Source organism: Rhinatrema bivittatum, chromosome 2, assembly GCF_901001135.1.
Source record: "Rhinatrema bivittatum chromosome 2, aRhiBiv1.1, whole genome shotgun sequence".
Classification (NCBI taxonomy): Eukaryota; Metazoa; Chordata; class Amphibia; order Gymnophiona; family Rhinatrematidae; genus Rhinatrema; species Rhinatrema bivittatum.
The window spans coordinates 49,216,750-49,244,502 of record NC_042616.1 but is presented as its reverse complement, the minus strand read 5'-3'; the positions used below and the strand labels follow the sequence as shown (position 1 = coordinate 49,244,502).

At 44.0% G+C, this 27,753-nt stretch overlaps 1 protein-coding gene across 2 annotated transcripts in view; it reads left to right on the top strand.

Annotated features, from left to right (window-relative positions):
• The window catches only part of GBE1 (1,4-alpha-glucan branching enzyme 1), a 153,406-nt gene that overhangs the window by 19,097 nt on the left and 106,556 nt on the right, over positions 1-27,753 (top strand). Inside the window, exons 2-3 of one of the 2 annotated variants that reach the window (XM_029588010.1) lie at positions 8,493-8,662; positions 25,424-25,539. In XM_029588010.1, coding sequence (XP_029443870.1) covers positions 8,493-8,662; positions 25,424-25,539 — 286 coding nt within the window. The remainder of the gene's footprint in view (positions 1-8,492; positions 8,663-25,423; positions 25,540-27,753) is intronic. The other variant, XM_029588011.1, reaches the window with a different exon arrangement.

The following is a 27,753-nucleotide window of genomic DNA, read 5'->3' as shown; positions in this document are numbered from 1 at the left end:
CAGACCTTCTAGTCTCAATCAGAAAGCTGTCAACTAGAAGGCATTATGCTTTCAAATGGGGTAGATATTCCAGGTGGTGCAAACAGAATGCTTTGGACCTATTCTTGTTGCGTTTGTGCCTGTTCTCGCCCTCGCTCCACCCTCTGTACCTTTAGTGGCGACTCTCTTTGGGTCTGACGGACGGATGCTACCGCGGCTTCTCCTCCTGAATCCCTGGGCTTCTCCTCCTGGAATCCCTGGGCTGGCCTGACGCTGCAGATCCACCATGTACCTGATGATGTAAGGGCGCCCGCGCTCCAGAGTTTGTACCGGCAAGGGCGCGAACCTCGGGGGCGTCCCCCCCGTAGTGACATCATCCGCTTCCAGCTTAAAAGGTCTTTGCTTGCAACTACGAATTGAGTTAGCAAGGGGAATTCTTTCTCCACTGCTCTGCCTCCACAAACTTACCAAGGGGTACCCGCTCTCGGGGGCCCCGCTCTCTCTTCTTGATTTCAGATTGCTAAGATGGGATCTGGTACTTGCTCCTCGAGGGCCTACGTCCCTGAATGCTCAGAAAACTCCTTACTACCTGGAAGTGATTGCAAACATGAATACTGTGAGTTCTATTACAGATAGGCCCTCGTGGAGAGAGTACCGGTTCCTATGTTCCTAATCTCCAAAGACTCCCTTCTGTCTAAGACGTTATCGCAGGTACGGAGATCGTGAGTCGTCATTGCAGATTGCAGATGGGCCCTCGTGGAGCGAGTACCGGTTCCTATGTTCCCAAACCCTCCAAAGACTCTCTTCTATTCCAGAAGCCATCTCATACACAGATTTTGTGAGTTCTCATTCTAGACTGCATATAGGAACCAGTACTCGCCTACGGCTCCTGTTCCTGAATATACTGAAGACTCTCTGTTGCATAGAAGCCATTACAGATATCTGCAATTGTGAGTGTATCATCTACTACTGGTTATGTATCCTGCATACCCCTGTCTATCACTACCTATAGTCTCTCTCTACAGCTCAGCAACCCAGAGACCGCAATTCCAGTATCTGAGGGACTTCAGCCCTGCCGGCACATCAGCCTCACTACTGCCACCTCTGGTGGTTCTACTTCCTGTCTAATAAAGAACTATCAGTGTTTGCCTCCATACTCCAGCCTAGTTGGTGGTCCCTCTCAGGATATCCTCCTGGGGGTGCTGTCATCTGCCATCGGCCCCAGGGATTAACCAATTTACATTAAGTGTTCATTCCTCACACTACTAGAGCGGTATTATCCAGACTGCCACTCTGTGGGAAGCCAACCCACTACAGATCATCAACCCCGCCTGCGGAGTATTACAATTGTTCATTCCTCTCCTTTGGCGGAGTGATCCATAACTGGTTGCCAACTCCCTAGCGGACATATAACAGATCGTTAACTCCTAGAAGCGGATTGATAACAGATTACTAACTCCTCCCTCTTCAGGAGGAGATTACAGATTGCTAACTCCTCCCTCTACAGGAGGAGATTTATAACCATTCTCTAATGAACCTAAGTATTTACTGAAGTACTTATTTCACTTTTCTGGTTCAGGTCTTGTCACATCCTCTGTGCAAGTGCATCTCAGCACCATAGCGGCATAGCATGCTGTCAAGGACAGTAAGCCAATTTCTGCTCATTCATTAGTATCTAAATTCATGAAAGGGCTATGACATGTCAAACTTCTGGTGTAGAAACTACCAGTGCCATGGGACTTGAATGTAGTCTTTTTTTCAACTCCTGAAGCCTCCTTATGTACCTTTGGTGTCAGCTTTGCTCACATTCTTGACATGGAAAGTTCTGTTGCTCATTGCGCTTACATCAGCTTGAAAAGTCGGCAGACTCCAAGCTCTCATTCACTATCCATGCAATTTTTCCACAACAGAGTGGTCCTCCATACTTTCTGTTGAAGGTGGTCTTGGTTTTTCATATCATCTATTCTCACAGGACAAGCAGGATGGTTGTCCTCACAAATGGGTGACATCGAGGATGGAGCCCACCACGGAAAACTTCTGTCAAAGTTTAAACAGAACTTTGACTGGCCCCTACTGGGCATGCCCAGCAAGGCACTGACCCTGCAGCCAGCAGGGGTCCCCTTCAGTCTTCTTTTTTCCGCGCAGCAGTTGCCACGCGGTGAAAGGAGCTCTCTTACCACGTTCCTGACAGGAATTCGGTATTTTCTATCCGAAGAAAATTTGCCCCTCAGGGGTCTCCTTCGACAAATTTTTGTCACTTTCGCGGAAACCGGTAAGTTTTTTCCCTTTTTTAATCGGCGGCCGTCGATTTTGGCCCTTGAGGCCTGTGGGAACTTACTGAGCCCGCGCCTATTTGGCCTTAAGCCATGGCGACGGGGTTCCGTCGATGTCCGGATTGTACCCGGACTATGTCCATCACTGACCCCATAGGGTTTGTGTTTTATGTTTGGGTAGTGAGCATGATGTCCTGACTTGCACCAAATGTGCCTTAATGACACCTAAGGGTCGCAAGGCCAGGATGGAGAAGATGGGGCTCCTCTTCCATGCACCCACCCCAACGCCATCGATAGCATCGACGTCATCGGAACCGGCACCGTCGAAGTTGCACCACCATCGCCAACCGCCGGTGACCGTCCACCATCGATGACTTCTCGGCCGTCGACTCCTGTCCCCTCCCCGGATGACCGAGGAGATCGGAAGGATAAGCATCGCCATCGACGGCAAAGTCTCGGCCCGTCGAGGATCCGCAACCATCGACCTCTGAAAGGCCGAGCCACCGAAGAAAAAGCCTCGGTGACCTGGCACCGTCCACGTCTCGTTCGCAGGCACGAGGAAACCCTCACCCTCCCGGGGTGGGGGGCCGTGATCCCACCGGTTACGGTGGTCCCTCCGGCCCTGCCTCAGCCTCCCTCTCCGTCGAGCCGGGTATGCTTACCCCTGGTCTCCGGGCAGAACTGGAGGCTGGTCCAGGAGGCCATCGAGAATGCGATGCGAAGATTCCAGCCTCCACCGGCACCGCCTCCGGCACGATTCCGGCACCGACCTCAGCACCGACTCTGCCACCGAGGATGGAACCGACCACCGAGCCTATAGTGGAAGCGTTGGCACCGATACTAATCGTATGGAGGCACTTATGCGCGCCCTTCCATCGGTGATTTCATTAGCACCGACTACACCATCTCCGGAAGGACATTCATCGACAGGAGAAACACCGTTCCGGATTCCTCCGTCCGGTGTCGTTCCATCGGTGCCTTCACATACCTTTCCACCGATTTATCTTCGGCTCCATCGATTCCAAGATCGGCACCGATTCCATCGGTGGCCCCGAAGCCCTCGATGCCGTTCACTGTTCCGCTTGCAGCACCGGTTCCATCGATGCCTTTGGATCCTCTACCAGGTCCTTCAGGACAGCAAACCTTACATGATCCTTATGATACCTGGGGTGATGATTCATCTTCAGATACAGATTTACCATCCCCACCATCTCCTACAGAGAGTAGAAAACGATCTCCTCCTGAAGATCTTCTCTTTATAAATTTTGTAAAGGAGATGTCAGAAGTTGTGCCTTTTCAGCTGCAATCTGAGACCGATGACAGGCACCAAATGATGGAGCTGCTCCAATTCTGGATGCCCCCAAGATCATCGCTTCCATCCCCATTCACCAAGTATTCTGGATCTTTTAAGAAAAACTGGGAATCACCTTCATCTGTGTCACCAGTCAATAAAAAGCTGACTCAACCTACCTCGTTCAGTCGCACCAGGATTTCAGAAGTCTCAACTGGATCATCGCTCTGTTGTAGTTGAGTCTGCGCAAAAGAAAGCCAAGCGTTTAAAGCCACACTCTTCCACTCCCCCTATCAAGGACAACCAATTCTTGATAGTGTGGGAAGGAAAGTGTATCATGGGGCTATGTTGATACTCGTATAGCTTCATACCAACTTTATATGACTCAGTACAACAGAGCTATCCTTAAACAAATGCAGGACTACGCTGACACCTTACCGGACCAATACCAGCCACAGCTTCAAGCCCTCCTTCACAAAGGATTTGAAGCTGGGAAGCACGAGATCTGAACGGCCTACGATATCTTCGATGCTTCCACGAAAGTCTCAGCTACTGCCATCTCAGCCAGACGTTGGGCTTGGTTAAATCATCCAACCTTCGCCCAGAGGTTCAGGATCGTCTAGCGATTTACCCTGCTTAGGGGATAATCTGTTCGGAGAACAGATTCAACAAATTGTGGCGGAATTGAAGGATCACCACGAGACGTTGAAAAAACTTTCGTCTGTTCCATCTGAGGTATCCTCCAAACCACCACCTAAGAAGGACTCCAAAAGTCATTCTTTCGGCCACGTCGTTATTACCCTCCGTCGACTAGGCCTCGTCCGGCTCGATCCTCCACCAGACCTCCACGCCAACTCGGAAACAAAGACCTGCTGTAGCCACCCCCCGGGCCTGCGGCAGGCCTTGACTTCCCGACTCGGAGCACATGCCATATCCACTCCCCCACATCCCTGTAGGGGGTCGTCTGTGCCACTTTCTACAGCATTGGGATACGGATTACCTCAGACCAGTGGGTGCTGGCGATTATCGCACAGGGTTACCACCTCAATTTCATAACTCTTCCGGCAGACTCCCCGCCGCTTCAAGCGTGGAGTCTATCCAGCCATTTGGCTCAATTAACAGGAAGTATCTTTCTTCTGCAATCAAATGCTATAGAAACTCGTTCCTCCCTCTCAACGAGGCAAGGGATTCTATTCCAGATTACTTCCTAATTCCAAAGAAATCAGGAGGGCTACGTCCATTTTAGACCTTCGAGCCCTCAACAAGTACCTTCAAAAAGAAAAATTCAAGATGGTAACCCTGGGCACGTTACTCCCTCTGCTGCAGAAAGGGGATTGGCTATGCTCCCTCGACCTCAAGGAAGCTTATACCCATATTGCGATAACACAATCCCATCGCAAATATCTGCGGTTTCTCGTAGGCCGCGACCATTATCAATACCGAGTACTGCCTTTCGGTCTGGCATCTGCTCCACGGGTCTTCACCAAATGCCTCGTAGTTGTAGCAGCATTCCTCAGGAAGGAAGGTGTCCACGTATACCCCTATCTGGACGACTGGCTGATCAGGGCCTCCACCCCTCAGATTGCCCGGTCCTCCCTACAATTGACAATCAACACACTCCTTTCCTTAGGGTTTCTTGTCAATTACGAGAAATCTTGCTTCGTCCCATCTCAAACCTTATCTTTCATTGGGGCAGACTTGGACCACTTACAGGCAAAGGCCTACCTTCCGCTACAACGGGTCCAAACTCTCATGTCCCTAGCTCACCAGCTCCAGTCTCAAGACACTGCCACAGCTCGCCAATCCTAGTTCTCCTAGGACACATGGCATCCTCGGTTCAAGTCACTCCCATGACCAGACTAGCCATGAGGGGGTAACACAATGGACTCTACGACAACAATGGATTCAAGCTTTTCAGCCTCTGTCCTCCATAATCACAGTCACACAAGCGCTGCGCCTATCCTTAACTTGGTGGACGACTCAGTCACCTCCTTCAGGGCTTACCCTTTCTTCCACCGGATCCGCAAGTTATCCTAACCACCGACGCTTCCCACATCGGTTGGGGGGCCCATGTGGACAATTTTCAAACCCAAGGGTTATGGTCCAACGAGGAAGCCGAACACCAGATCAATTTCCTGGAACTTCGGCATCCGCTATGCGCTCCGCACTTCAAAGATCATCTCTTTCATCAGATAATCTTAATCCAGACGGACAACCAAGTGGCCATGTGGTACATAAACAAGCAGGGAGGCACAGGCTCCTTCCTTCTGTGTCAGGAAGCTGCGCAGATCTGGGCGGAAGCCCTCTCCCATCTATGTACCTCAGGGCCACTTACCTGCCGGGAGTAGACAATGTATTGGCAGACCGGCTGAGCCGTGTCTTCCGACGCACGAGTGGTCACTCGATCCTCTGATAGCGACCTCTCTGTTTCACAAGTGGGGTTCTCCCCGCATAGACCTCTTTGCGTCCCCTCAGAACCACAAAGTGGACGATTATGCTCTCTCATTCGGGAGCCAGAACTCTCGGCCGAGGGATGCATTCTCCCTCAAGTGGACAACCGGTCTGCTCTACGCATTCCCCCCACTTCTCTTGTGTCAAAGACTCTCGTGAAGCTACGCCAGGACGGAGGAACCATGATCCTGATAGCACCTTACTGGCCACGTCAAGTATGGTTTCCAATACTCCAGGATCTCTCCATCCGCAGGCACATTCCTCTGGGAAAGGACCCGCATCTGCTCACTCAAAACGACGGATGCCTCCTCCATCCCAACCTCCAAGCCTTGTCCCTGACGGCATGGATGTTGAAAGTTAGTCCTTCAGCCTTTCAACCTTTCAGATTCCGTTCTCGAGTCCTGATAGCTTCACGAAAGCCTTCCACAAGAAAGTCTTACTCATACAAATGGAAAAGGTACACATGGTGCACTTCTCAGTCCCTTGATCCCCTTTCCTGTCCAATTTCCAAATTTTGGACTATTTATGGCATCTCTCGGAATCAGGTCTTAAAACCTCTTCCATTAGGGATGCATGTCAGTGCGGTAGCCGCCTTCCATAAAGGTGTACAGGGTGTCCCTATTTCAGTACCCCTAGTAACACGTTTCTTAAAGGCTTGCTCCATCTGAAGCCACCCTTACGGCCTCCGGCCCATCCTGGGACCTTAATCTGGTTCTTGGTCGTCTAATGAAACCTCCTTTCGAACCTCTGCACTCCTGTGAGTTAAAGTATCTCACATGGAAAGTGTTATTCCTTTTGGCTATCACTTCAGCTCGCAGGGTTAGTGAATTACAGGCCCTAGTTACTATCCGCCTTACACTAAACTCCTGCAGGACCGGGCGGTACTCCGCACTCACCCTAAATTTTTACCTAAGGTAGTTCTGAGTTCATATCAATCAATCCATCATACTACCTATCTTTTTTCCCAGGCCCCACTCCAACTCTGGAGAACAGACCCTGCATACCCTAGACTGTAAACGAGCTCTAGCCTTTACCTAGACCGTACAGTTTCTCACGGAAGAGCACTCAATTATTCGTCTCTTTCCATCCTAACAAGTTAGGACAACCTGTGGGTAAGCAGGCTCTTTCCTCCTGGTTGGCGGACTGCATTTCTTTCTGCTATGAGCAGGCTGGCATTCCTTTCCAAGACCGTGTCAAAGCACACTCTGTGAGGGCCATGGCTACGTCAGTGGCACACCTTCGATCGGTGCCGCTTCCTGACATCTGCAGGGCTGCAACCTGGAGTTCTCTCCATACCTTTGCAGCCCACTATTGTTTGGACAAAGCTGGAAGACAGGACTCATCTTCGGCCAATTGTCTTGCGTAACCTTTTTCCAACCTGATGTACCAACACCCTTCCACCTTCCCGGTAGGGTGCGGATGCCCTTTCCCAAATTCCACCCCACTTGTACTGCTGTTGCACGTCGTTGGGTGCATTTGGTGCAAGTCAGGACATCCTCAGCTCGGTACTCACCCATTTGTGAGGACAACCATCCTGCTTGTCCTGTGAGAAAGCAAATGTTGCTTACCTGATGTAACAGGTGTTCTCACAGGACAGCAGGATGTTAGTCCTCAAGAAACCGCCGCCACCCCGCGGTGTGTTGGGTTCGTTTTGTTTTTACTTTCTAGGCACTGCCTGTAGCTTTGAAAATCAGACTGAAGGGAGACCCCTGCTGGCTGCAGGGTCAGTGCCTTGCTGGGCATGCCCAGTAGGGGCCAGTCAAAGTTCTGTTAAACTTTGACAGAAGTTTTCCGTGGTGGGCTCCATCCTCGATGTCACCATTTGTGAGGACTAACATCCTGCTGTCCTGTGAGAACACCTGTTACATCAGGTAAGCAACATTTGCTATCCGTGTTAACCTATTTTATTTCCAAAACCTCATGCCTATGAAGGGGAGAAAAACCTTCATACCTTGAATTGCAAAAGAGCCTTAGCTTATCACAAGAAAAGGACTCTACCACATTGTGCTTCTGCTGGAGAGTTTACTGAATGCAGCCTTCTGTTTGTCACAGTTTTGGCAGTATTCAGTAAATTCTCTGGCAGAAGCAGCTACAACGAATATTTCCCTGAAGAAAAGTTATCGAAGCGCAGCCAGCGTTGGGGTATTTTCAGACCTCACTTACTGAAAGAAGTTGTTGAATTTGTTGTTTTTGAACAAAACTATCAATAGGGTTGCATGAAATAACGCTGCTATCTATATAGACATAAAATGCCACTGAAACTAGCAACCAGCTTTCTGCCTGGACAGTAAAAGATTTTTAGAGTTTTATTTGCATTTTGAAAACAAAAACCAAAGATTGAGACGAGTGAATATTTAAAGTATTGTGAAGACTTATAGCCTGTAGTAAACCACATTATTTTATACAGTTTTTTTTTCCTCTGTCAAATATCTGTTCTTGTCAGCTTGTGAACATTTTTGCAGATTTGTTTCTGACCATCTCCAACTTTACTTTGAAAGGTACATACAATTTTCTCACCGCCTGAAGGGCATTGAAGAAAGCGAAGGAGGTCTTGACAAGTTTTCAAGAAGCTATGAGTCATTTGGTGTCAACAGACAGGCAGATGGTGGTCTTTATTGTAGAGAATGGGCTCCAGGAGCAGAAGCTGTTTTCCTCACTGGCGACTTTAGTGAGTACTGTATTTTATTATATCTATTTATGAGGGCAAGTATTAAGATTTCTTAGTCACTGGCAGAAACTGTTCCAACTTTATATCCGAGCAGTTAATGGTTTCTAACATCTCATAAGACTGCATATTAGTACTTGAATTAGCCACTAGATGTTGAACTTTTTCATGAAAAACATTGCCAAATCATCACAATTAGGCTTATAGAACTTCACAGCCCACTGCTGTCTTTACAATGCTAAAAAGCTCTAAAGGTTTATTAATGCAATTACACGCTAATTCTGAGCAATAATTTTTCTTGGTCTCCATTAATGAATTTCCAGACACAAATATATCTTCAAGCCTTTTTAGTATCCTCACTTTAAATTTTCACCATTTTCTTTAACTCTCTTCAATTTTCTCTTAACATCTCTCAAAGTATCATTGAACCATGGTGCATTCTTCAGTTGAAATCTTATTAATCATAGTAATTGGCACAACTTTATCATAAAGATTAGTGGGACTGTTCTCTGCAAGAGAACAGTCCCACTAATCTAATGCTTTCTCAGCAGAGTCAAAAGACAGGATTGTTCCAATCCTGATAAAAGAACTCTGCTTCAAATTTTCTCCTCAGTTTTATTAAATCTTCCAGAGACAAACTTAATACTCAATTCAACAGAGAAGCATAATGCCTTATGATTTGACCAAGGAATAATATATTTTTAGTCAGATGAAACTTCTGATCTTCAACTATTTCCAGTTCTTTTTTACAAGCTGAGCGAGCATTCAAATAATCAACAGGCTATTCACTTTTTGAACCTTCTAAATATGTTGAGGATGTTGGGCCTTATAACGTACATTGTACATGCCATGCCCTTGGCATGTTGTCACATCAGGAGAGCCCAATGGAATCCCAGATCTTGGTGGCTGCAAGCCACTCAAGATCTAGGGACAGCAACCATGTCGCACAACTGCTCAGGGCTCTGTCTTGGTGGGACAATTCCAATCTGATGAGGAGTATACCCTTCCAGATTTCTCCAGTTCAAATTGTCCTCACAATTGGATACTTCCAACCTGCGATGGGAAGCTCATGCAGAAGGGTTCTGCACCCAGGATCTTTGGTCTGCTCAGGAAAAGCTTCACCAAATAAGCTTCCTGGAGGTAAGAAAGATCTAATATGCACTAAAAACTTTCAGAGATCAATTGGCCAGCAAAATATTCTTAGTTCAAACAGACAATCAAATTGCAATGTATTACATCAACAAGCAGAGAGGCATGGGATCCCAGAAGACTGTCTAGCTGTGGGACTGGACCATTTTTCAGGGGATGGTTCTCAGGGTCATATATCTGGCAAGTAGACAGATGAAGCTGGTCTCTGGACTGGGGGAGGGGGGTAGAAAGCCAGATTTTCCAACAGTGGGGCACACTCGTGGTGGATTTGTTTGTGTCCCCTCTGAATAGGAAGGCTTCACTCTTCGTTACATGAAATGAACATGGGGGCAAACTAGCCTTTGACACCTATGCCCTACTTTGGGGCAGAGGGTTTCTGTATGCATATCCTCAGATACTGCTTGTGTTTAAGACTGTTGAAGCTGAGAGAAGACTGGTGGACTATGATCCTCATAATTCCCTTTTAGCCAATGCAGATTTGGTTTCCATTCCTCAGGGAGATGTCTATCGTGAACAAATCAGGCTAGGGATGTCCCCCAAACCTCATCACTCGGATTTGGGGCAGGTTGTACCATCCCTGAACATCGGATTCCTGGCTTTCACTGCCTGGATGATAAGAGGTTGACCCTGCAACCCCTTAAGAACTTGAGAAATTGCATACTGGGTCAGACCAAGGGTCCATCAAGCCCAGCATCCTGCTTCCAACACAGGCCGAACCTGGCAAGTACCCAAACACCAAGAAGATCCCACGCTACTGATGCCAGTAATAGCAGAGGTCATTCCCTAAGTCAACTTGATTAATAGCAGTTAATAGACTTCGCCTCCAAGAACTTATCCAAACCTTTTTTGAACCCATCTTCACTAACTGCACTAACCACATCCTCTGGCAACAAATTCCAGAGCTTAATTGTGCATTGAGTGAAAAATAATTTTCTCAGATTATTCTTAAATGTGCTACTTGCTAACTTATTCAATTATCCGAAAGTGTAATTAACTGATACACATCTACTCGTTCAAGACCTCTCAATATTTTAAAGACCTCTATCAGCCGTCTCTTCTCCAAACTGTACAGCCCTAACCTCTTCAGCTTTTCCTCATAAGGGATTTGTTCCATCCCCTTTATCATTTTGTTTGCCCTTCTCTGTACATTCTCCATCGCAACTATATCTTTTTTGAGATGCGGCAACCAAAATTGTACACCAGATTCAAGGTGTGGTCTCACCATGGAGCGATACAGAGGCATTATGACATTTTCCGTTCTATTAACCATTCCCTTCCTAATAATTCCTAACATTCTATTTGCTTTTTTGACTGCTGCAGCACACTGAGCTGACGATTTTAAAGTATTATCCACTATGATGCCTAGATCTTTTTCCTGGGTGGTAGCTCCTAATGTGGAACCTAACATCGTGTAACTACAGCAAGGGTTATTTTTCCCTATATGCAACACCTTGCACTTGTCCACATTAAATTTCATCTGCCATTTGGATGCCCAATCTTCCAGTCTTGCAAGGTCCTCCTGTAATGTATCACAGTCTGCTTGTGATTTAACTACTCTGAATAATTTTGTATCATCCGCAATTTGATAACCTCACTCGTCGTATTCCTTTCCAGATCATTTATATATATATATATTGAAAAGCACCGGTCCAAGTACAGATCCCTGAGGCACTCCACTGTTTACCCTTTCCACTGAGAAATTGACCATTTAATCCTACTCTGTTTCCTGTCTTTTAACCAGTTTGTAATCCACGAAAGGACATCGCCTCCTATCCCATGACTTTTTAGTTTTTGTAGAAGCCTTTCATGAGGGACTTTGTCAAACGCCTTCTGATAATCCAAATACACTACATCTACCGGTTCACCTTTATCCACATGTTTAATAACCCCTTCAAAAAAGCGAAGCAGATTTGTTAGGCAAGACTTCTCTTGGGTAAATCCATGTTGACTGTGTCCCATTAAATCATGTCTTTCTATATGCTCTACGATTTTGATCTTGAGAATAGTTTCCACTATTTTTCCCGACATTGAAGTCAGGCTCACTGGTCTTTAGTTACCTGGATCGCCCCTGGAGCTTTTTCCCTTTTGAAAATGTAGTGTTAAAGCTGTAAATTTACTTATTGTCCCCCTTCCGGTTATTAGTTTAAATTTGATCATGTTATGATCACTATTGCCACTTGGCCTCACCACCGTTACCTCTCTCACCAAATCTTGCGTTCCACTAAGAATTAAATCCAGCTACACTGCCTTAACCACATCCTCTGGCAATGAATTCCAGAACTTAATTGTGCGTTAAGTGAGAGAAGTTTCTCTTTGTTTTAAATGTGCTACTTGCAAACTTCATGGAGTATGTCCCCTTGTCCTTTGTATTATACAAAAGAGTAAATAATTGATTCACATTTACCCATTCAAGTCCTTTGATTTTGTAGACCTTTGTCATATCCCCCCCTCAGCCGTCCCTTCTCCACGCTGAAAAACTCTATCCTCTTTAGCCTTTCTTCATAGGGGAACTGTTTCATGCCCTTTATCATTTTGGTTGCCCTTCTCTGTACTTTCTCCAATGCAGCTATATCTTTTTTGAGATGCGGCGATCAGAATTGCATACAGCATTTAAGAATGTGGTCTCACCATGGAGCGATACAGAGGCATTATGACATCCACCATTTTATATGCCATTCCCTTCCTAATAATTCCTAATATTCTGTTTGCTTTTTTGACTGCCACAGCACACTGAGTGACAATTTCTATGTAATATTAACTATGATGCCTAGATCTGTTTCCTAGGTGGTCGCTTCTAATATGGAGCCTAATATTGTGTAACTACAATATGGGTTTTTTTCCCTTTATGCATCACTTTGCACTTGCCCATATTATATTTCATCTGCCATATGGATGCCTAATCTTCCAGTCTCGTCAAGTTGTCCTGCAATTTATCACAATCTGCTTTTGGGGGGTGTTTTGGGGTGGGGTTGTTTTTTTTTTTTTAATTCTTTATTTTCATGATTTTTCAAAATTCTTAGTCAAAAACTTGACATACATGAAATATTAAACACAACAATAAGAAAAATTAAATACAAAGAAATAATATAGGCAATCTAATAGGGGACTGTATTAAAGCTGAATAAACAAAAGGTAATATGACCAGAATATCTTTATAAATCAGCTAAACCTTGGACTCTGTCAACAATATTAAGAGGAAATAGATAAGTCTTTCTCTATTTTGCAAAAAAACTTCTAACTGATCTGGATCAGAAAACATATATTTAAGAGTGCCTAGTTTAACTAAACATTTACACGGATATTGAAGAAGAAATATAGCACCTATATTTAATATGTGCTGTCTTTTTTTGCAAAAAAGCTTTCCGTCTCATCTGAGTGGTTTTTGCTAAATCTGGAAATATTGCAAACCGTTGGCCACAAAACCTTTTTGTCTGAGGCACAAAAAATATTTTCATGGTCCAAATTCTACCAGGTTCCAGGGCAACTACCACCAATAAGGTGGCACAGCCCTCAATATCGACTTGAGAATCCTGAAGCATAGCAGTTAAATTATCTAGTACATTAGGTTGTGTAGGGGGATTACTCAAGGATTCAACAGGTCTAGAGGAAATATAAAAGGCCTTTGTAATGGGAGGGATAGAATCCTGTGGTACCTTGAGTACCTCCACGTAGAATTTCCTAAGCATTTGAATAGGTGAGATGCTAGATGACTTAAGAAAATTTAGAGTTCTTAAATTCAATCTCCTTAAATTATTTTTCTAAGATTTCTAACCTACGTTGATTAAATTCTTGCCCTTTAATCAGAGCTGTATCACATTTCCCTAGTATTTCACATTGCTTTTCCCAATTAGAATACGTTCTATGTTCTTAATAACTGTATCATGCCCCAAACCCTGATATGAATAGAGCCAGCAGCCCTAGAAATATTTTCAATTTTTGCCCCAAGAGAAATTTCTAGACCCTTGATAGCAGTCCAAAGAGTTTCCATAGTAATCTGTGCAGGTGTCTCAGGAAGATTAGAAAAAATATCAGGAGCAGGTGTCATCAGGGAATTAGAACATCTATCATAGCCTGAGAGTCCAATATAGCAGGTCCCCCTCACCACAGGAGAAGCCTGTGAAGCACCTAATAGGCTGTAGGTAATTCTCCTGTGAACCTGTTAAAGGCACAGAGTCCAATTTAGGTGGCAGGCGGAAGTCAGAGCTAAGGGAGGTGGAATTCCCCGAGATAGAGGCAGCAGTAGCCCCCATGCCAGTCTGAGGCATCCCTGATGGTGTACTGGTCCCCAAAGGCCTTAAGAACCCATTGATAGTAGGCTGGGACACAGAAGGGAGAGTAACTGTGGGGTGGAAGGGAAGACGCGAAAAGTCCCTTTCCTCTTCTTCCCCATACAATTCAACAAGTTGATGCACAGTAGAAATAACAAAGGGAGAGAGAGGGACTTACTTGAAGGAAACTTCAAAGTGGGCAGCAGCAGCGATTAGAAATTCCAAGTTGGACAAAGCCGTGCAGCTTTGCTGCAGGGCCAGTTAAGAAGGCCCCTCTAGCGTCCCAGGGTGATGACGTCAGGATGCTGGGTTGTCCACAGCTGAAGCTCTGTCGGAGCAGATCAAACTACGCTCCTGAATCAGCTGGTAGGAGCCTCCTCTCACCTCTCTCTCTCCTCTCCTCTCCCAGTCCCCAATCTGCTTGTTTTTAAATACTCTGAATAATTTTTATCTGCAAATTTGATCACCTCATTTTGTCGTGCCCCTTTCCAGATCATTTATAAATATATTAAAAAGCACTGGTCCACGTACAGATCTCTGAGGCACTCCACTGTTTACCTTTTTTCACTTGAAAACAGATCATTTAATCCTACTCTCTGTTTCCTCTCTTTTAACCAGTTTGCAGTCCACATAGGACATCACCTCCTATCCCCATGACTTTTTAGAAGCCTGTCATGAGGGACTTTGTCAAACGCCTTCTGAAAATCCAAATACATTACATCTACTGGTTCACTTTTATCCACATGTTTATTCACCACTTCCTACATTCTGTCCAAAACTTCACACCCATGAGGGAAAAAAAGAATCTCTGTAGATTGGACTGTAAAAGAGCCCTAGCATATTACAAGCAACGTACCCAACCCCACAGAAAAGCATCGCAGCTTTTCATTTTGTATGAACACTTTCTTACTCAGCATTGCTATGAAGCAGTTGGGCCTAGATCTTACCAGTCCAGTCAGATCTCCCCAGGTAGAAGCAATAACTTCATCCATTGCACATCTTAAAGAGGTTCCAGTGGAAGACATTTGCAAAGCAGCTATCCGGTTTTGGTGCACTTTCACCTCCCATTATTGCCTGGATTCTCTGGGCCTCCATGGACAGTGTGATGGGAAAAGCTGCATTGCACCATCTTATACAGAAATAGTCCATTGTCCAGGTTGCTTATTGCAAATGCTCTGCTGCAACCCTTGGTTTTAACCTCCCCATGTCATGGCTAATTCAGCCCTGCTTATCCCTGGAAAAAGCAAATTTGCTTACCGTAAATGGTGTCTTCCATAGATAGCAGGATGAATTGGCCATGAGAGACCCACCTTCTTCCCCAAACAGCAAACTATCCTGTTCTATAAGTTTTTTGTTACTGACTGAGGAGAATCTGAGGCAACTCCTGCCCAGGAACTCCCACACATACTTAGTAGAGCTCAAAACTCTTATTAGCTTGAAGAGACCGTTCCATTTGGTGCTGCCAGATGATGTCGCCCACAGGTCATGGCTAATTCATCCTGCTATCTACTGTTTATGGTAAGACTTTCTTTGTGTCCTCTGGCACTTGTTTCACTCTATTTTTTGTTCAGGGCAGTCTGCAGTTAAGGATTCCTCATTAAACCTGTCCACCTCCCCTTGGAGTTGGCTTCAGTTGGTTATGGTAAGGTAAAGGACAAGAAGGGGTGATCTTGTGGAATCATAATGTCTTGGCATGCTGGGCATGCTCAGTGAGGCGCACTAAAAGTTCTAGAAACTTTGACATAAGGTTTTATCGGATGATGTCGCTCCCACTTGTAAGGACTGAAATCCTGCTGTCCTTGGAGAACACCTGTGACAGGTCAGAGACTCTGCTTTAATCAAACTTGTATAAAATAAATAAGAACCAAGAAACAGGGAAACTTCCGGTTAGAAGAATTTAGGGGGCAATTTTCAAACTAGGCATTTAGGTGTGCGTTGAATGAAACAATTTTCTCCGATTAGTTTGAAATGTGCTACTTGCTAACTTCATGGAGTGCCCCCTAGTCCTCCTGTTATCCAAAAGTGTAAATAACCTTCCAGATCAGCTGCAATGGGGAAAAGGAAGCGAGTTAAAAAAAAAATTCCAGCTAGGCCACTTGATATGAGCTGACAGGAAATCAGCTTGGCACCTGCTGACCTGCAATGTCATTTTCAAAGGGAAACTGCCTGCAGGAATTTATTTTGAAAACTCAGGCTGACCAGGGAAAGCCAGTACTTTAGTTCCTGTGTACTTTTTCATCTGCTTTGAAGCAGGTGCAAAGTAGATGCATGAAAGTGTGCATAAAGATTTCAAAATTAATTCTCTGCGTGAAATCTCCCCCCCCCCCCCCCCCCCCCAGCTACTTTTACTGAGTGACAGAGATTAGTCATTTTCAAAAGGGCTTTTTTATATTGGTAAATAGGGGTTTATCCAGATAAAAAGTATGAAAGTCAACCCCCCCCCCCCTTTAGCCTGCTTTGCTTTTATACTTTCTAAGAATCATAAATGAGAGATAACAAGTAGCTCATTTAAAACTAATGGGAGAAAATTCTTCTTCACTCAATGCACAATAAAGCTCTGGAATTTGTTGCCAGAGGATGTGGTTAGTGCAGTTATTATAGCTGTTTAAAAAAGGATTGGATAAGTTCTTGGAGGAGAAGTCCATTAACGGCTATTAATCAAGTTTACTTAGGGAATAGCCACTGCTATTAATTGCATCAGTGGCATGGGATCTTCTTAGTGTTTGGGTAATTGCCGGGAACTTGTAGCCTGGATTGGCCACTGTTGGAAACAGGATGCTGGGCTTGATGGACCCTTGGTCTGACCCAGTATGGCAGTTTCTTATCTTCTTAAAAGAAAATAATAAACACATGCAGAAAATGATAGTCACAAAATTTAGATTTTAGGAAAAGCTAAACAATAGCCTGCTTTTCAGTGGGAAGAAGGTTAATGAGACCTCTCTGTCTGGCTCCCTAAATAACTCTCTTGTTTCTTATACACATCTGGCTATTGTCTCATTCTCTCTTCTCCTTGATACCTGATGGTCACCTTTCCCTTCTTCCCTCCTGTATCCCTTGCTCACTCTTTTTTTTTTTTTTTTTTTTCCTCTGTCCAACATGATTTCTGGGGGGTCCTCTCCTCTCCTGATGAGCTGCCATCCACTCTCACTCCCCTTAACCAGGTCAATCATGGCTTCCTGTCCTCCTCTTTATCCTCCATTTCTTCTTTTACTCCTGTCTTATGCCTTCTCCCCTCTCTTTCCCCTCAAACTGTCAGTCCCAGACTCATTTCCTCCTTTCTTTCTTTGAGCCATTCTACTCCTTTTTCTCTGGTGCAGCTCTCCTCTCCTTTTTCTCTTGTCGGGCCAATGGCAGAGCACGTGGCAGCAGAGGGAAATGTTTCTCACCGCTGTGATATCCCAGCTTTCCTCAACGTGCAGCAGACGCACAAGTTCTTGCAGCCGAAATCGGTCAGTTTTCCCCCCCACATCCTCCCTATGCAGCATGGGGGTTTATAACTCTCGAGGGCTGCGATCTGTCCCTGTTTTCCCAACCTCTGCCAAGCATGCAGTGGTGTGGTTTGAGGTTTCTAATGGGTGCGAATAGCCCCTCTCTCTGTCCTTCCTCCTCCTAGTCTGCAGGGGGGGGGGGCTACAATAGGCCCCACTCTTATTCTCCTGGCCTGTCACAGGTCGCAGCAGCCCACTGCTTTTATTCCTAGCTAAGCTTTCTTGCGTTCCTTCTGAAGGACCCCCTAGGATGGTCTCACGGACCCAAGGTTACATTAGAATGTAAACTCCGCAGTGCAGGGATGCTGATCTGTATAGTGCTGTATATGTCTAGTAGCACTATAAAATCTTATTTGAGGATATAGAATTGGTATCATTTTTGTTTTGTTTTTTTAGTACTTGCATTCTGGTTAAGAAAAAAAAAAAAAGTTTGCATGTGAAGACTTTGTTAAATTAATTTCTATATCTTTCTCCATGCAGTTGGATACTTTTTGTTAGGAACAGTTTTCTAATTCTGGCTGTAAAATCTTTCTTCTTCTTTACTTTGTACTTTCTCAGAAAATCTTTTTGGTGACCTTCTCTGTGGAAAGAGAGGACAGCGCTAGGCTTCTCATTTCACTTGTTGATGTTGCAAGGGATGTCAAATGTTTGTTTTCCTCTGTTTGTATACAAAGGTCTCTTGCCGTGCTGAGTCAGACCAAAGGTCCACAGGCCCAACATCCTGCCTCCGTCATAAGTACCCAGCAGATTCCAAAAAGTAGATTTATTTTGTTGCTCATGCCCGGGGATAAGCAATGGCCTGCCCAAATCTACTTGGTTGTTAATTGTTTGTTTTAAACCCCTCCATGCTAGCCACCTTGACTGCATCCTCTGGCAACAGATCCCACAACTTGATTGTGCATGGAGTGGAAAGATAGCTTGTACGATTTGTTTTGCATCTGCCGGTGGTTAGTGTCATGGTGTGCCCCCTTGTTTTAGTATTTGAAAGAGTAAATAACTGTCCCCTATTTACCTTTTCCATCCCACTCTTGATTTTATAAACACCTTATTTTCCCCAGCTGTCTTTTTTTTTTTTTTTTTCTGAGCTGAAAAGCCGTTCCCTCCCCTTTTTTATCATTTTTGTTGCCCTTCTCTGCACTTTCTAGTTTTGCTATGTCTTTTTTTGAGATGGTACAACCAGAACTGCACCCAGTATTCGAGGTGCATTCGCATTGTGAATTGATATGGAGGCATTATGATATTCTCTATTTTTCCTTTCCTCTCCAAATAATTCCTAACATTCTCCTTGTGTATTTTGACTGCTGCTACACACTGAGCTGAGGATTTCAAAATTATTGTCCTTTTCCTGGATGATGATTTCCTATACGGAGCTCAGCATTGTGTACTTGGCATTAGGATTATTTTTTCTTATGTGCATCACTTTGTATTTGTCCACATTAAATTTTCATTTGCCATCTAGATGCCCAGTCTCCTAGTCTTAACAAGATCCTTCTGCAGTTCCTCATCTTCCACTTTATTTTAACAATTTTGACATCTGCAAATTTGATCACCTCAGTTGTTGATTCCTCTTCCAGATCATTAATGAATATGTGAAATAGCACAGGTCCCCAGTACTGATCCCTGGGACACTTCACTATGGACCTTTTTCTGCATTTGTTAAAATAATTTCTCCATGTGGAAAACCGATCATTTAGTCTCTCCACCTGTTTCCTATTTTTAACCAGTTACAATTCCGCATTAGAACACTTCCTATCCCAGGGCTTTCAAAATTTTTTTTTTTAAATTTTTATTTATAATTTTCAAATTATACAAGCATACACTTGAGCAGAAATGGAAGACTTAAATGTCAATAGAGGATAAGAAAAAAGAATTAGGAAATAATGTCTTCAATGAGCCCACAATTGGTGGGGGTGGGGGGAGGGTCAAGAAAGTAAAGCCATGGAGGGTATGGTAATCGAAAGAAATAAGAAATTGGTAAATTCACATTTATTGAATTTATTATTTATTTAAGACTTTTATCTACCGACATTTGTGGACACATCATGCCGGTTTACATCGAAACGTTGTTAACAGAGAAAAGTGAGTTACATAAAACAGGGCCAGGGGCAACAGGGGAGTTAAGGAAAAGTAATTTAAAAAAAAAAAATAGAGTGAAGGCAGAGTGTAACGCTAACGATAAAGGCATATCAAGAAATATGCATAACGTAAAACAGTAACAATATGATCACTTGGCATTGCGGCCATCTAGCACAGCTAAGCAGGATTGCGAGGAAGTAGATCTATATAGAGAGTTGGAACTGTTACGTCGAGCGATGTTACCCGGGAAAGAGTTACGTAAAACAGTGACAGGGGTAATGGGAGTTCAGGGGGTAGAGTCATTTCAACATATGTGGTAAACACAGAGGTTAGCACTAAGGTACATTAAAATTTATGAAGAATGTAAGTTGGTACCAGTATGCACGGATGGCATAGGGGGCCATCTAGCACTGCTAAGAGAGATTGCGAGATAGTAAGTCCAAGAAGAGTAGCATGAGGGGGGTGACTCTTAAAAGGGGGGCGGGGGGGGGGAGTTTAAGAGTCGGGAAGTGTGAAAAGTGAACTGGGGGGGGGGAGGGAAGGGTGTTATAGGAAGGCTTGTTTAAAGAGCCATGTTTTGAGTTTTTTCTTAAATTTTTGAGTACATTGCTCTTGACTGAGATTGACAGGCATGGTATTCCAGGTGTAGGAATGAGCCAAATGACATCTATGGTATCCAAACACCTATCTTAACAGCATTTACCCATTTCCTACATTCCCTCCTCCTACCAATAGTTTAGAATCCAGGAAAAAACAAAGCTGTGAGGGTTCAAAAAAAGTGAATGTAGTCTGTTGAAATTTAACTATACACTTACAAGGAAAACAATCCACGAGACGCCAAGGGCTAGAATAGCATGAATGTTCAAGCCACCATCTTGGCCACCCAGTACTTTCTAATTTTTGGCAGAGTCTCAAACAGACTTTGTAAAATGTCTTCTGAAAATCCAGTGAAGCTATATCAACTGGCCCACCATAATCCACGTTTGTTGACATCATTTGTAAATTCACTTTACGCAGGAATGTGGGTTTTTGAAAATTGCTCTAATATATGCCATTGCATTGTCAATAGGTTTTACCTGCCGTAAGTGCACTTATCGTGTAAATGGTTTTTAAACATTGCTACAATATGTTACTTTACATGCATAACTTCTATGAAAATTCACCCTTTAGTTTATTTACATGCGTAAAACCTATTGACAATTCAATAGCATATATCATAGCAATTTTCCAAAAGTCCACTTATGCACATAAAGGGGTAGATCTTAAAAAAGTACGCTGGATTTTATAAGACACGCGCATAGCCGCACGTATCTTATAAAATCCGGGGTCGGCGCGCGCAAGGGGGTGCACATTTGTGCAACCTGCGCACGCCGAGCCCAGCGGCGCTGCCTGTTCCCTCCGAGGCCGCTCCGATTTCGGAGCGGCCTCGGAGGGAACTTTCCTTCGCCCTTCCCCTACCTAAACCCCCCCCCCCCCACCTTTGTCGGCAAAGTTACGCCTGCTGAAAGCGCGCCTGCCGGCAGCCCCGCTCATGTTCCAGTCCTGGGGGCTGGTCCGGAGGCCTCGACCACGCCCCCGGGCCATCAGCACGCCCCCGAAATGCTGCATCATTTCGGGAACGCCCCCTCCCCACCCCTTTTCCAAAGCCCCGGGACTTATGCGCGTCCTGGGGCTTTAGGCGCGCCAGCGCGCAAATCCAGAAGGATTTACGCGCGCAGGCCTTTTAAAATCCGCCCCAAAGTGCATTTACACCCACAAAACCCAATTTTAAGCAAGTAAATCCTTTTGAAAATTACATCCTAAGTCTGTCTATATGGCCAGTAATGTTTTTAAGAATAGATGCTTCTATTTTGCCCAGCACTATGTAAGGCTCACCAGGCTATAGTTTCCCGAATCCACCATGGAGTACTTTTAAAAATCAGCACTATATTGACCACACTCCAGTCTTCAAGTACTATGGCTGTTTTAAATGATAGGTTACAGAAGTAACAGGTTTGCGGTTTCATATTTGAGTTCTTTCAGAAATCTGGGGTGAATACCATCTGGTTCTGGTGATTTGTTACTCTGTGGATCTATTATGTCATCCACAGTTTTGCAGTGATTTATTTTTGTTGCTCAGAATCATTACCATCTAAGAACACTTTTGTTGTGGGTATGTCCTCAACATCCTCCTCAGTAAAGACTGAGGCAAAGAATTCACTTAGTTTTTTTTTAGCTATTTCCTTGTTCATGACTGCCCTTTTTATTGCGTGGTCAACTAGTGGTCCAAACAACTATCTCGTAATTTGCTTCAAATTACTTGCAAAGTTTCTTGGGGTGTGGTTTTTTTGTTTTGTTTTGTTTTGTTTTTTTTAAATTAGTTTTTACCTCTCTGGTAAGCTTCTTTTCAAAATTTTTCTTGACCTGCCTTATTCTCCAATGTCAAGCAGCATAGTTGTCACCTATGTCCTCGCACATGGGTGACATGCTCAGCGTGCTCTATACCATACATCCATGCAGGATCTCCCTTCAGCCTCTTTTCCGTGGAGCTGTGAGTCTTCGTGGTTGATTCAGCTCTTAAACATTTTGGCTTTTTGTCCTAGTGGAAAACTTCTTTTTCACATTTTCACAATTTTTTTTTCTCTCTGTTCTGTCACTGGGTCCCTCTCTGTGCCTTTCTCAAAGTGACCCAGTCAGGTTTTTTGACATTTTTGGGTAAGTTTACTTTCATGGTTGGTTTCCCCCACGGTGATGGTTCCTCTGTGACCGTTGGTCATCGATGCCCGCCACCACCGTTCCATCTTCTGGCTGACATTTCTTAGAAGCTTCTCATGAGGGCGTTTGTCAAACACTTTCTGAAAATCCAAATACACTACATCTACCGGTTCATCTTTATCCACATGTTTATTAACCCTTTCAAAAACCGTATGCTGATTTCTTAGGCAAGACTTCCCTTGGGTAAATCCATGCTGTCTGTGTTCCATTAAACCATGTCTTTCTCATGCTCTGTGATTTTGATCTTTAGAATAGCTTCCACTGTATTTCCCAGCACTGAAGTCAGGCTCACTGGTCTATAATTTCCCGGATGGCCCCTTGTGTCCTTCTTAAATATTGGGATTACATTGGCTACCCTCCAGTCTTCAGGTACAATGGATGGTTTAATGGAACACAGTCAACATGGATTTTCCCAAGGGAAGTCTTGCCTAACAAATCTGCTTCACTTTTTTGAAGGAGTTAATAAACACGTGGATAAAGGTGAACCGGTACATGTAGTGTATTTGGATTTTCAGAAGGCGTTTGACAAACGCCCTCATGAAAGGCTTCTAAGAAAACTAAAAAGTCATGGGATAGGACGCGATGACCTTTCGTGAATTACAAACTGGTTAAAAGACAGGAAACAGAGCATAGGATTAAATGGTCAACTTTCTCAGTGGAAAAGGGTAAACAGTGGAGTACCTCAGGGATCTGTACTTGGACCAGTGCTTTTCAATATATATATAAATGATCTGGAAAGGAATAAGACGAGTGAGGTTATCAAATTTGCGGATGATACAAAATTATTCAGAGTAGTTAAATCGCAAGCGGATTGTGATACATTACAGGAGGGCCTTGCAAGACTGGAAGATTGGGCCCAAAAAGCATCAAGGTAGGCGATCTAGAAAAGCCGTGAGCAAACGTAAGAAGGTAGATGCCGAAGAATGTCTTTTTCAATATCTCTTATTGGCTGGAGACGTATAAAACAATAAAAACTGCCCACGTCTTCAGCCAATAAAAGATATTGAAAAAGACATTCTTCGGCATCTACCTTTTTACGTTTGCTCAAGACTGGAAGATTGGGCATCCAAATGACAGATGAAATTTAATGTGGACAAGTGCAAGGTGAAGCATATAGGGAAAAATAACCCTTGCTGTAGTTACACGATGTTAGGTTCCATATTAGGAGCTACCACCCAGGAAAAAGATCTAGGCATTGTGGTGGATAATACATTGAAATCGTCGGCTCAGTGTGCTGCAGCAGTCAAAAAAGCAAACAGAATGTTAGGAATTATTAGGAAGGGAATGGTTAATAAAATGGAAAATGTCATAATGCCTCTATATCGCTCCATGGTGAGACCGCACCTTGAATACTGTGTACAATTCTGGTCGCTGCATCTCAAAAAAGATATATTTGCGATCGAGAACGTACAGAGAAGGGTAACCAAAATGATAAAGGGGACGGAACAGCTCCCCTATGAGGAAAGGCTGAAGAGGTTAGGGCTGTTCAGCTTGGAGAAGAGATGGCTGAGGGGGGGATATATATGATAGAGGTCTTTAAGATTATGGGAGGTCTTGAATGAGCAGATGTGAATTGGTTATTTACACTTTCGAATAATAGAAGAACTAGGGGGCATTCCATGAAGTTAGCAAGTAGCACATTTAAGACTAATCGGAGAAAATTCTTTTTCACTCAACGCACAATAAAGCTCTGGAATTTGTTGCCAGAGGATGTGGTTAGTGCAGTTAGTGTAGCTGGGTTCAAAAAAGGTTTGGATGAGTTCTTGGAGAAGTCCATTAACTGTTATTAGTCAAGTTTACTTAGGGAATAGCACTACTATTAATTGCATCAGTAGCATGGGATCTTCTTAGTGTTTGGGTAATTGCAAGGTTCTTGTGGCCTGGTTTGGCCTCTGTTGGAAACAGGATGCTGGGCTTGATGGACTCTTGGTCTGACCCAGCATGGCAATTTCTTATGTTCTTATGACAGGTTAAAAATTTTGGGGTAGATTTTAAAAGAAGCGCATGTGTCCATGTGTGTGCGCTTCCCGACGTTCACACATGGACACACCAATTTTATAGCGTGCACGCTGGCCCCGAATATGTTATAAATTCCAGGGGCTGCGTGTCTGCGCACCGGATTTTATAATCTGTGTACGCATGTGCGGGCAGCGCGCACAAGGGATAGGATACTTTTGCAGTTTCTACGCGGCGATGCCTCCTGGCCTTCCCCCAGTTTCCTCCCAGTCCACTGCAATTAAGCGGACTGGGAGAGAACTTCCCTACCCCTCTACCTAACCTTCCTTCCCCTTCCCCTCTCCTCCTCCTTGGGTTTTTTTTTTTAAGTTGCTGCTGCTGCTGCTTCCCTGGCAAAGCGGCAAATGGCATCTGTACCAGCCTCCTCCACCCCCACCCTGTCTGCCCCTTTATCTGGGCCCAGCACTTTGGCGCGTAACGGGGGTATGCACGTGGCTGGGCCCCTTTGAAAATGCACGCAGTGTGTGCAAGACCCGGCCACGTGTGTAACCCCCACTTTTTCCACGCACAAGTGAGGAGTGGAGGATTAGCCTAGTGGTTAGAGAGCGGGCTGTGAACCAGGAGACCTAAGATTCAAGTTCCACTGCCGCTCCTTGTGACCTTGGGCAAGTCACTTTACCCTTCATTGCCTGAGGTATAAACTTAGATTGTAAGCCCTCTGCGGATAGGGAAATACCTACAGTACCTGAATGTAATCCACTTTGAAGTGCTTAAAAAAGTGTGAAAAGTGGAATATAAATATCTAAATAAGGAAGGGCTTGTGAGTAGTTTGTTTATACTTCAGTGTATCTGTTATGTTATGTATAAGAAATACCAATAAACATATTTAACAAAACAAAATAAATAAAATCTGCCTGTTTACCTAATGGATCTGAAATTTCATTTTTTAGTTCCTTCAGAACCCTGGGATGTATACCATCCGGTCCAGGTGATTCGCTACTCTTTAGTTTGTCAATCTGGCCTATCGTTGTGCTGTTGCAGAATGTAAATTTTAGTATATTTTTCTTTTGCAGATGGCTGGAATCCTTTTTCTCACCCATATAAAAGAATGGATTTTGGAAAATGGGAGCTTTATATCCCTCCTGGACAAGATAAATCATCACCTATACCTCATGGATCCAAATTAAAGGTAAGGGGCTTTCTTTTTTTTCATATCTGTAATTTGCACAGAACAGTAAAGCAGTGGTTCTCAACCCAATCCTCAGGGACTGCGTAGCTAGTCTGATTTTTCAGGATATAAATCATGCACATTCATTAGGGATATCTTGAAAACCAGACTGACCAGGTGGTCCCTGAGGCCTGGGTTGAGAACCACTGCAGTAGAGCGCCTTTTATCCAGGGCTCCATTTATCTATTATCTGGAAAAACAGTGCTCCCCTAGCCCTTATCCATTATTCAGAGTTGGTGTACCATGTAGACATCGTAAGCCATGCTCCGGCTTCATTCCTGCCTTTCTTACAGGCCGTTTTGCAGTCTCAACAGCATTGCTCAGTTCCTCTTCCCAGCATTCCGGCAGTGGTAGTAACATTTTTTGCAGCTAATGTTTCTCTCCCCCATTACATGGGAGAATCCACTTTCAGTAAGGGATATTTTCTTAACACATTGATTTTCTGTGTTTAAAGTCTTACTGCACCTTAGTGAAACCACCTCATAATGAGGAAATGCAGATGTTTTGTGTTTTTTAAGGTTTCTGAGAAGTGCACGTTTCATCAAATACTTTGAGGAAATGGAAGGCTTATGGCATTCATGCTTTTTTTTTTTTTTTTTTTTTGTAAGATTCAAAGAGAAATTAGAAAAGAAGAAAAGATTTTGATCAGAAGTGTGGCAAATGGTCAAAACACTCATTTCCTGGTTGACAAGCCGGGCTAAATTAGCCATGACATGAGGGGATAACATCATCTGGCAGCGCCATGCTACTGAGCTTGTATGGGAGTTCCTATGCACAGGCTGCCTCATGAGCCTTTCAGTCTTTTTTTTTTTTTGCCCGAGCTATAGCTACTCTCTCTCCTAGGTTTTTGTGGGGTTTTTTTCTTCTGGTACCTCTCTTCAATTTTCTGAAGTTCTTACTTCAACTAACTTGTTCTTCAAAGTTACCTGGCTGCCTTTGCAGCCCCAACTTTTCAGTGCTACTCCAAAAGGAAAAAAAAAACAAACTATATCTGGCTTCAAGAAGGCCTCGTCCAGTGGCAACAGTGGCTGTAACATGTCCATCGCTGGCTGCCTTGATAAATGTTACAAATGCTTCAGTCTCGACCGTTATTCAGCCATGTGCCAGGGCTCCTTCTGGAATCCTGCAATAGTGGGCCCTGAATGCAGCCACTAGATGTCACTGTTGTGCAGGGACTGTGACTCCTCCCCAAGGGATTATGTGCACAGATTCCACAGCATCCCCCAACCCTGGCTTACCAGAGAAGTGCAAACTGGACCCAGGATACTCTGCCACTGATCCAGCTGGGCTTTTCATTTGTCTTAATGTGAAACATGCAAGATTAAGATTGAAAAGGGTCTGTGGTGCAGCAGGGAATCCTCAGAACCCCAACCTGGCCAAATACCCAGTTCAATTTCTCTAGGGGCACTGTTGTCCTCTCCTCCTCCTCCTATAAGACTTCTTAGGTGACTCAATGCAAGGATTGGATGTAGGGAAGAAGAAGGATTGGTATTATAGAACAAATTATTCAAAATTTAGAAGGGCTCTGAAGACTTGGTTCATTCAACAAGCTTTCAATACTCAAGCTTCGTGTAATTATTCAATTCATGTTTTGCACAGTGATTAATATTGATTTAAGTGTATGTTCTGAGATCATTTGAGTTTTAGTATTGATTTTAGGGTGGAGAATATTTTAATTTAAGGTTTGATTGTTTATTCTGGAATGTTTCAAGTTAGCAAATTTATTTTGGGATTGTTTCTAGTTTGTAGATTGTAAATTTTAATTCTGTTTATTTTAGTCTACATTTGTTACTTTTAATGTTGGTTTTGTATGCTGAATTATTACATTAAGTATTTTATATTAAATATTTTTATTGTAAAGTGGTACATCAAATAAAGAAACTTAATAATAAAATCTGTTGTCTAGACACCTCCAAGACATTCCCTGTTGGACCACAGTAATAGAAGGCTTCATGACATGCTATTGACAGAGCAAACCGAGGGCTGACTTGTTTTTGCAGGTGATTATCTTAAACCACCTCGGCCAGATCAGTGCTGGTTATTCCCCAGTCATTGCCTGCAAGTTTGCTGATCTGAAGGAAAAGATCAACGGCGTTCTGGCAAGAAACTGGAGGATAATCCCAAGTCACTGAAATGTAGAGATGCTGCCATTGTGGAAACGAATTCTGAGAAACC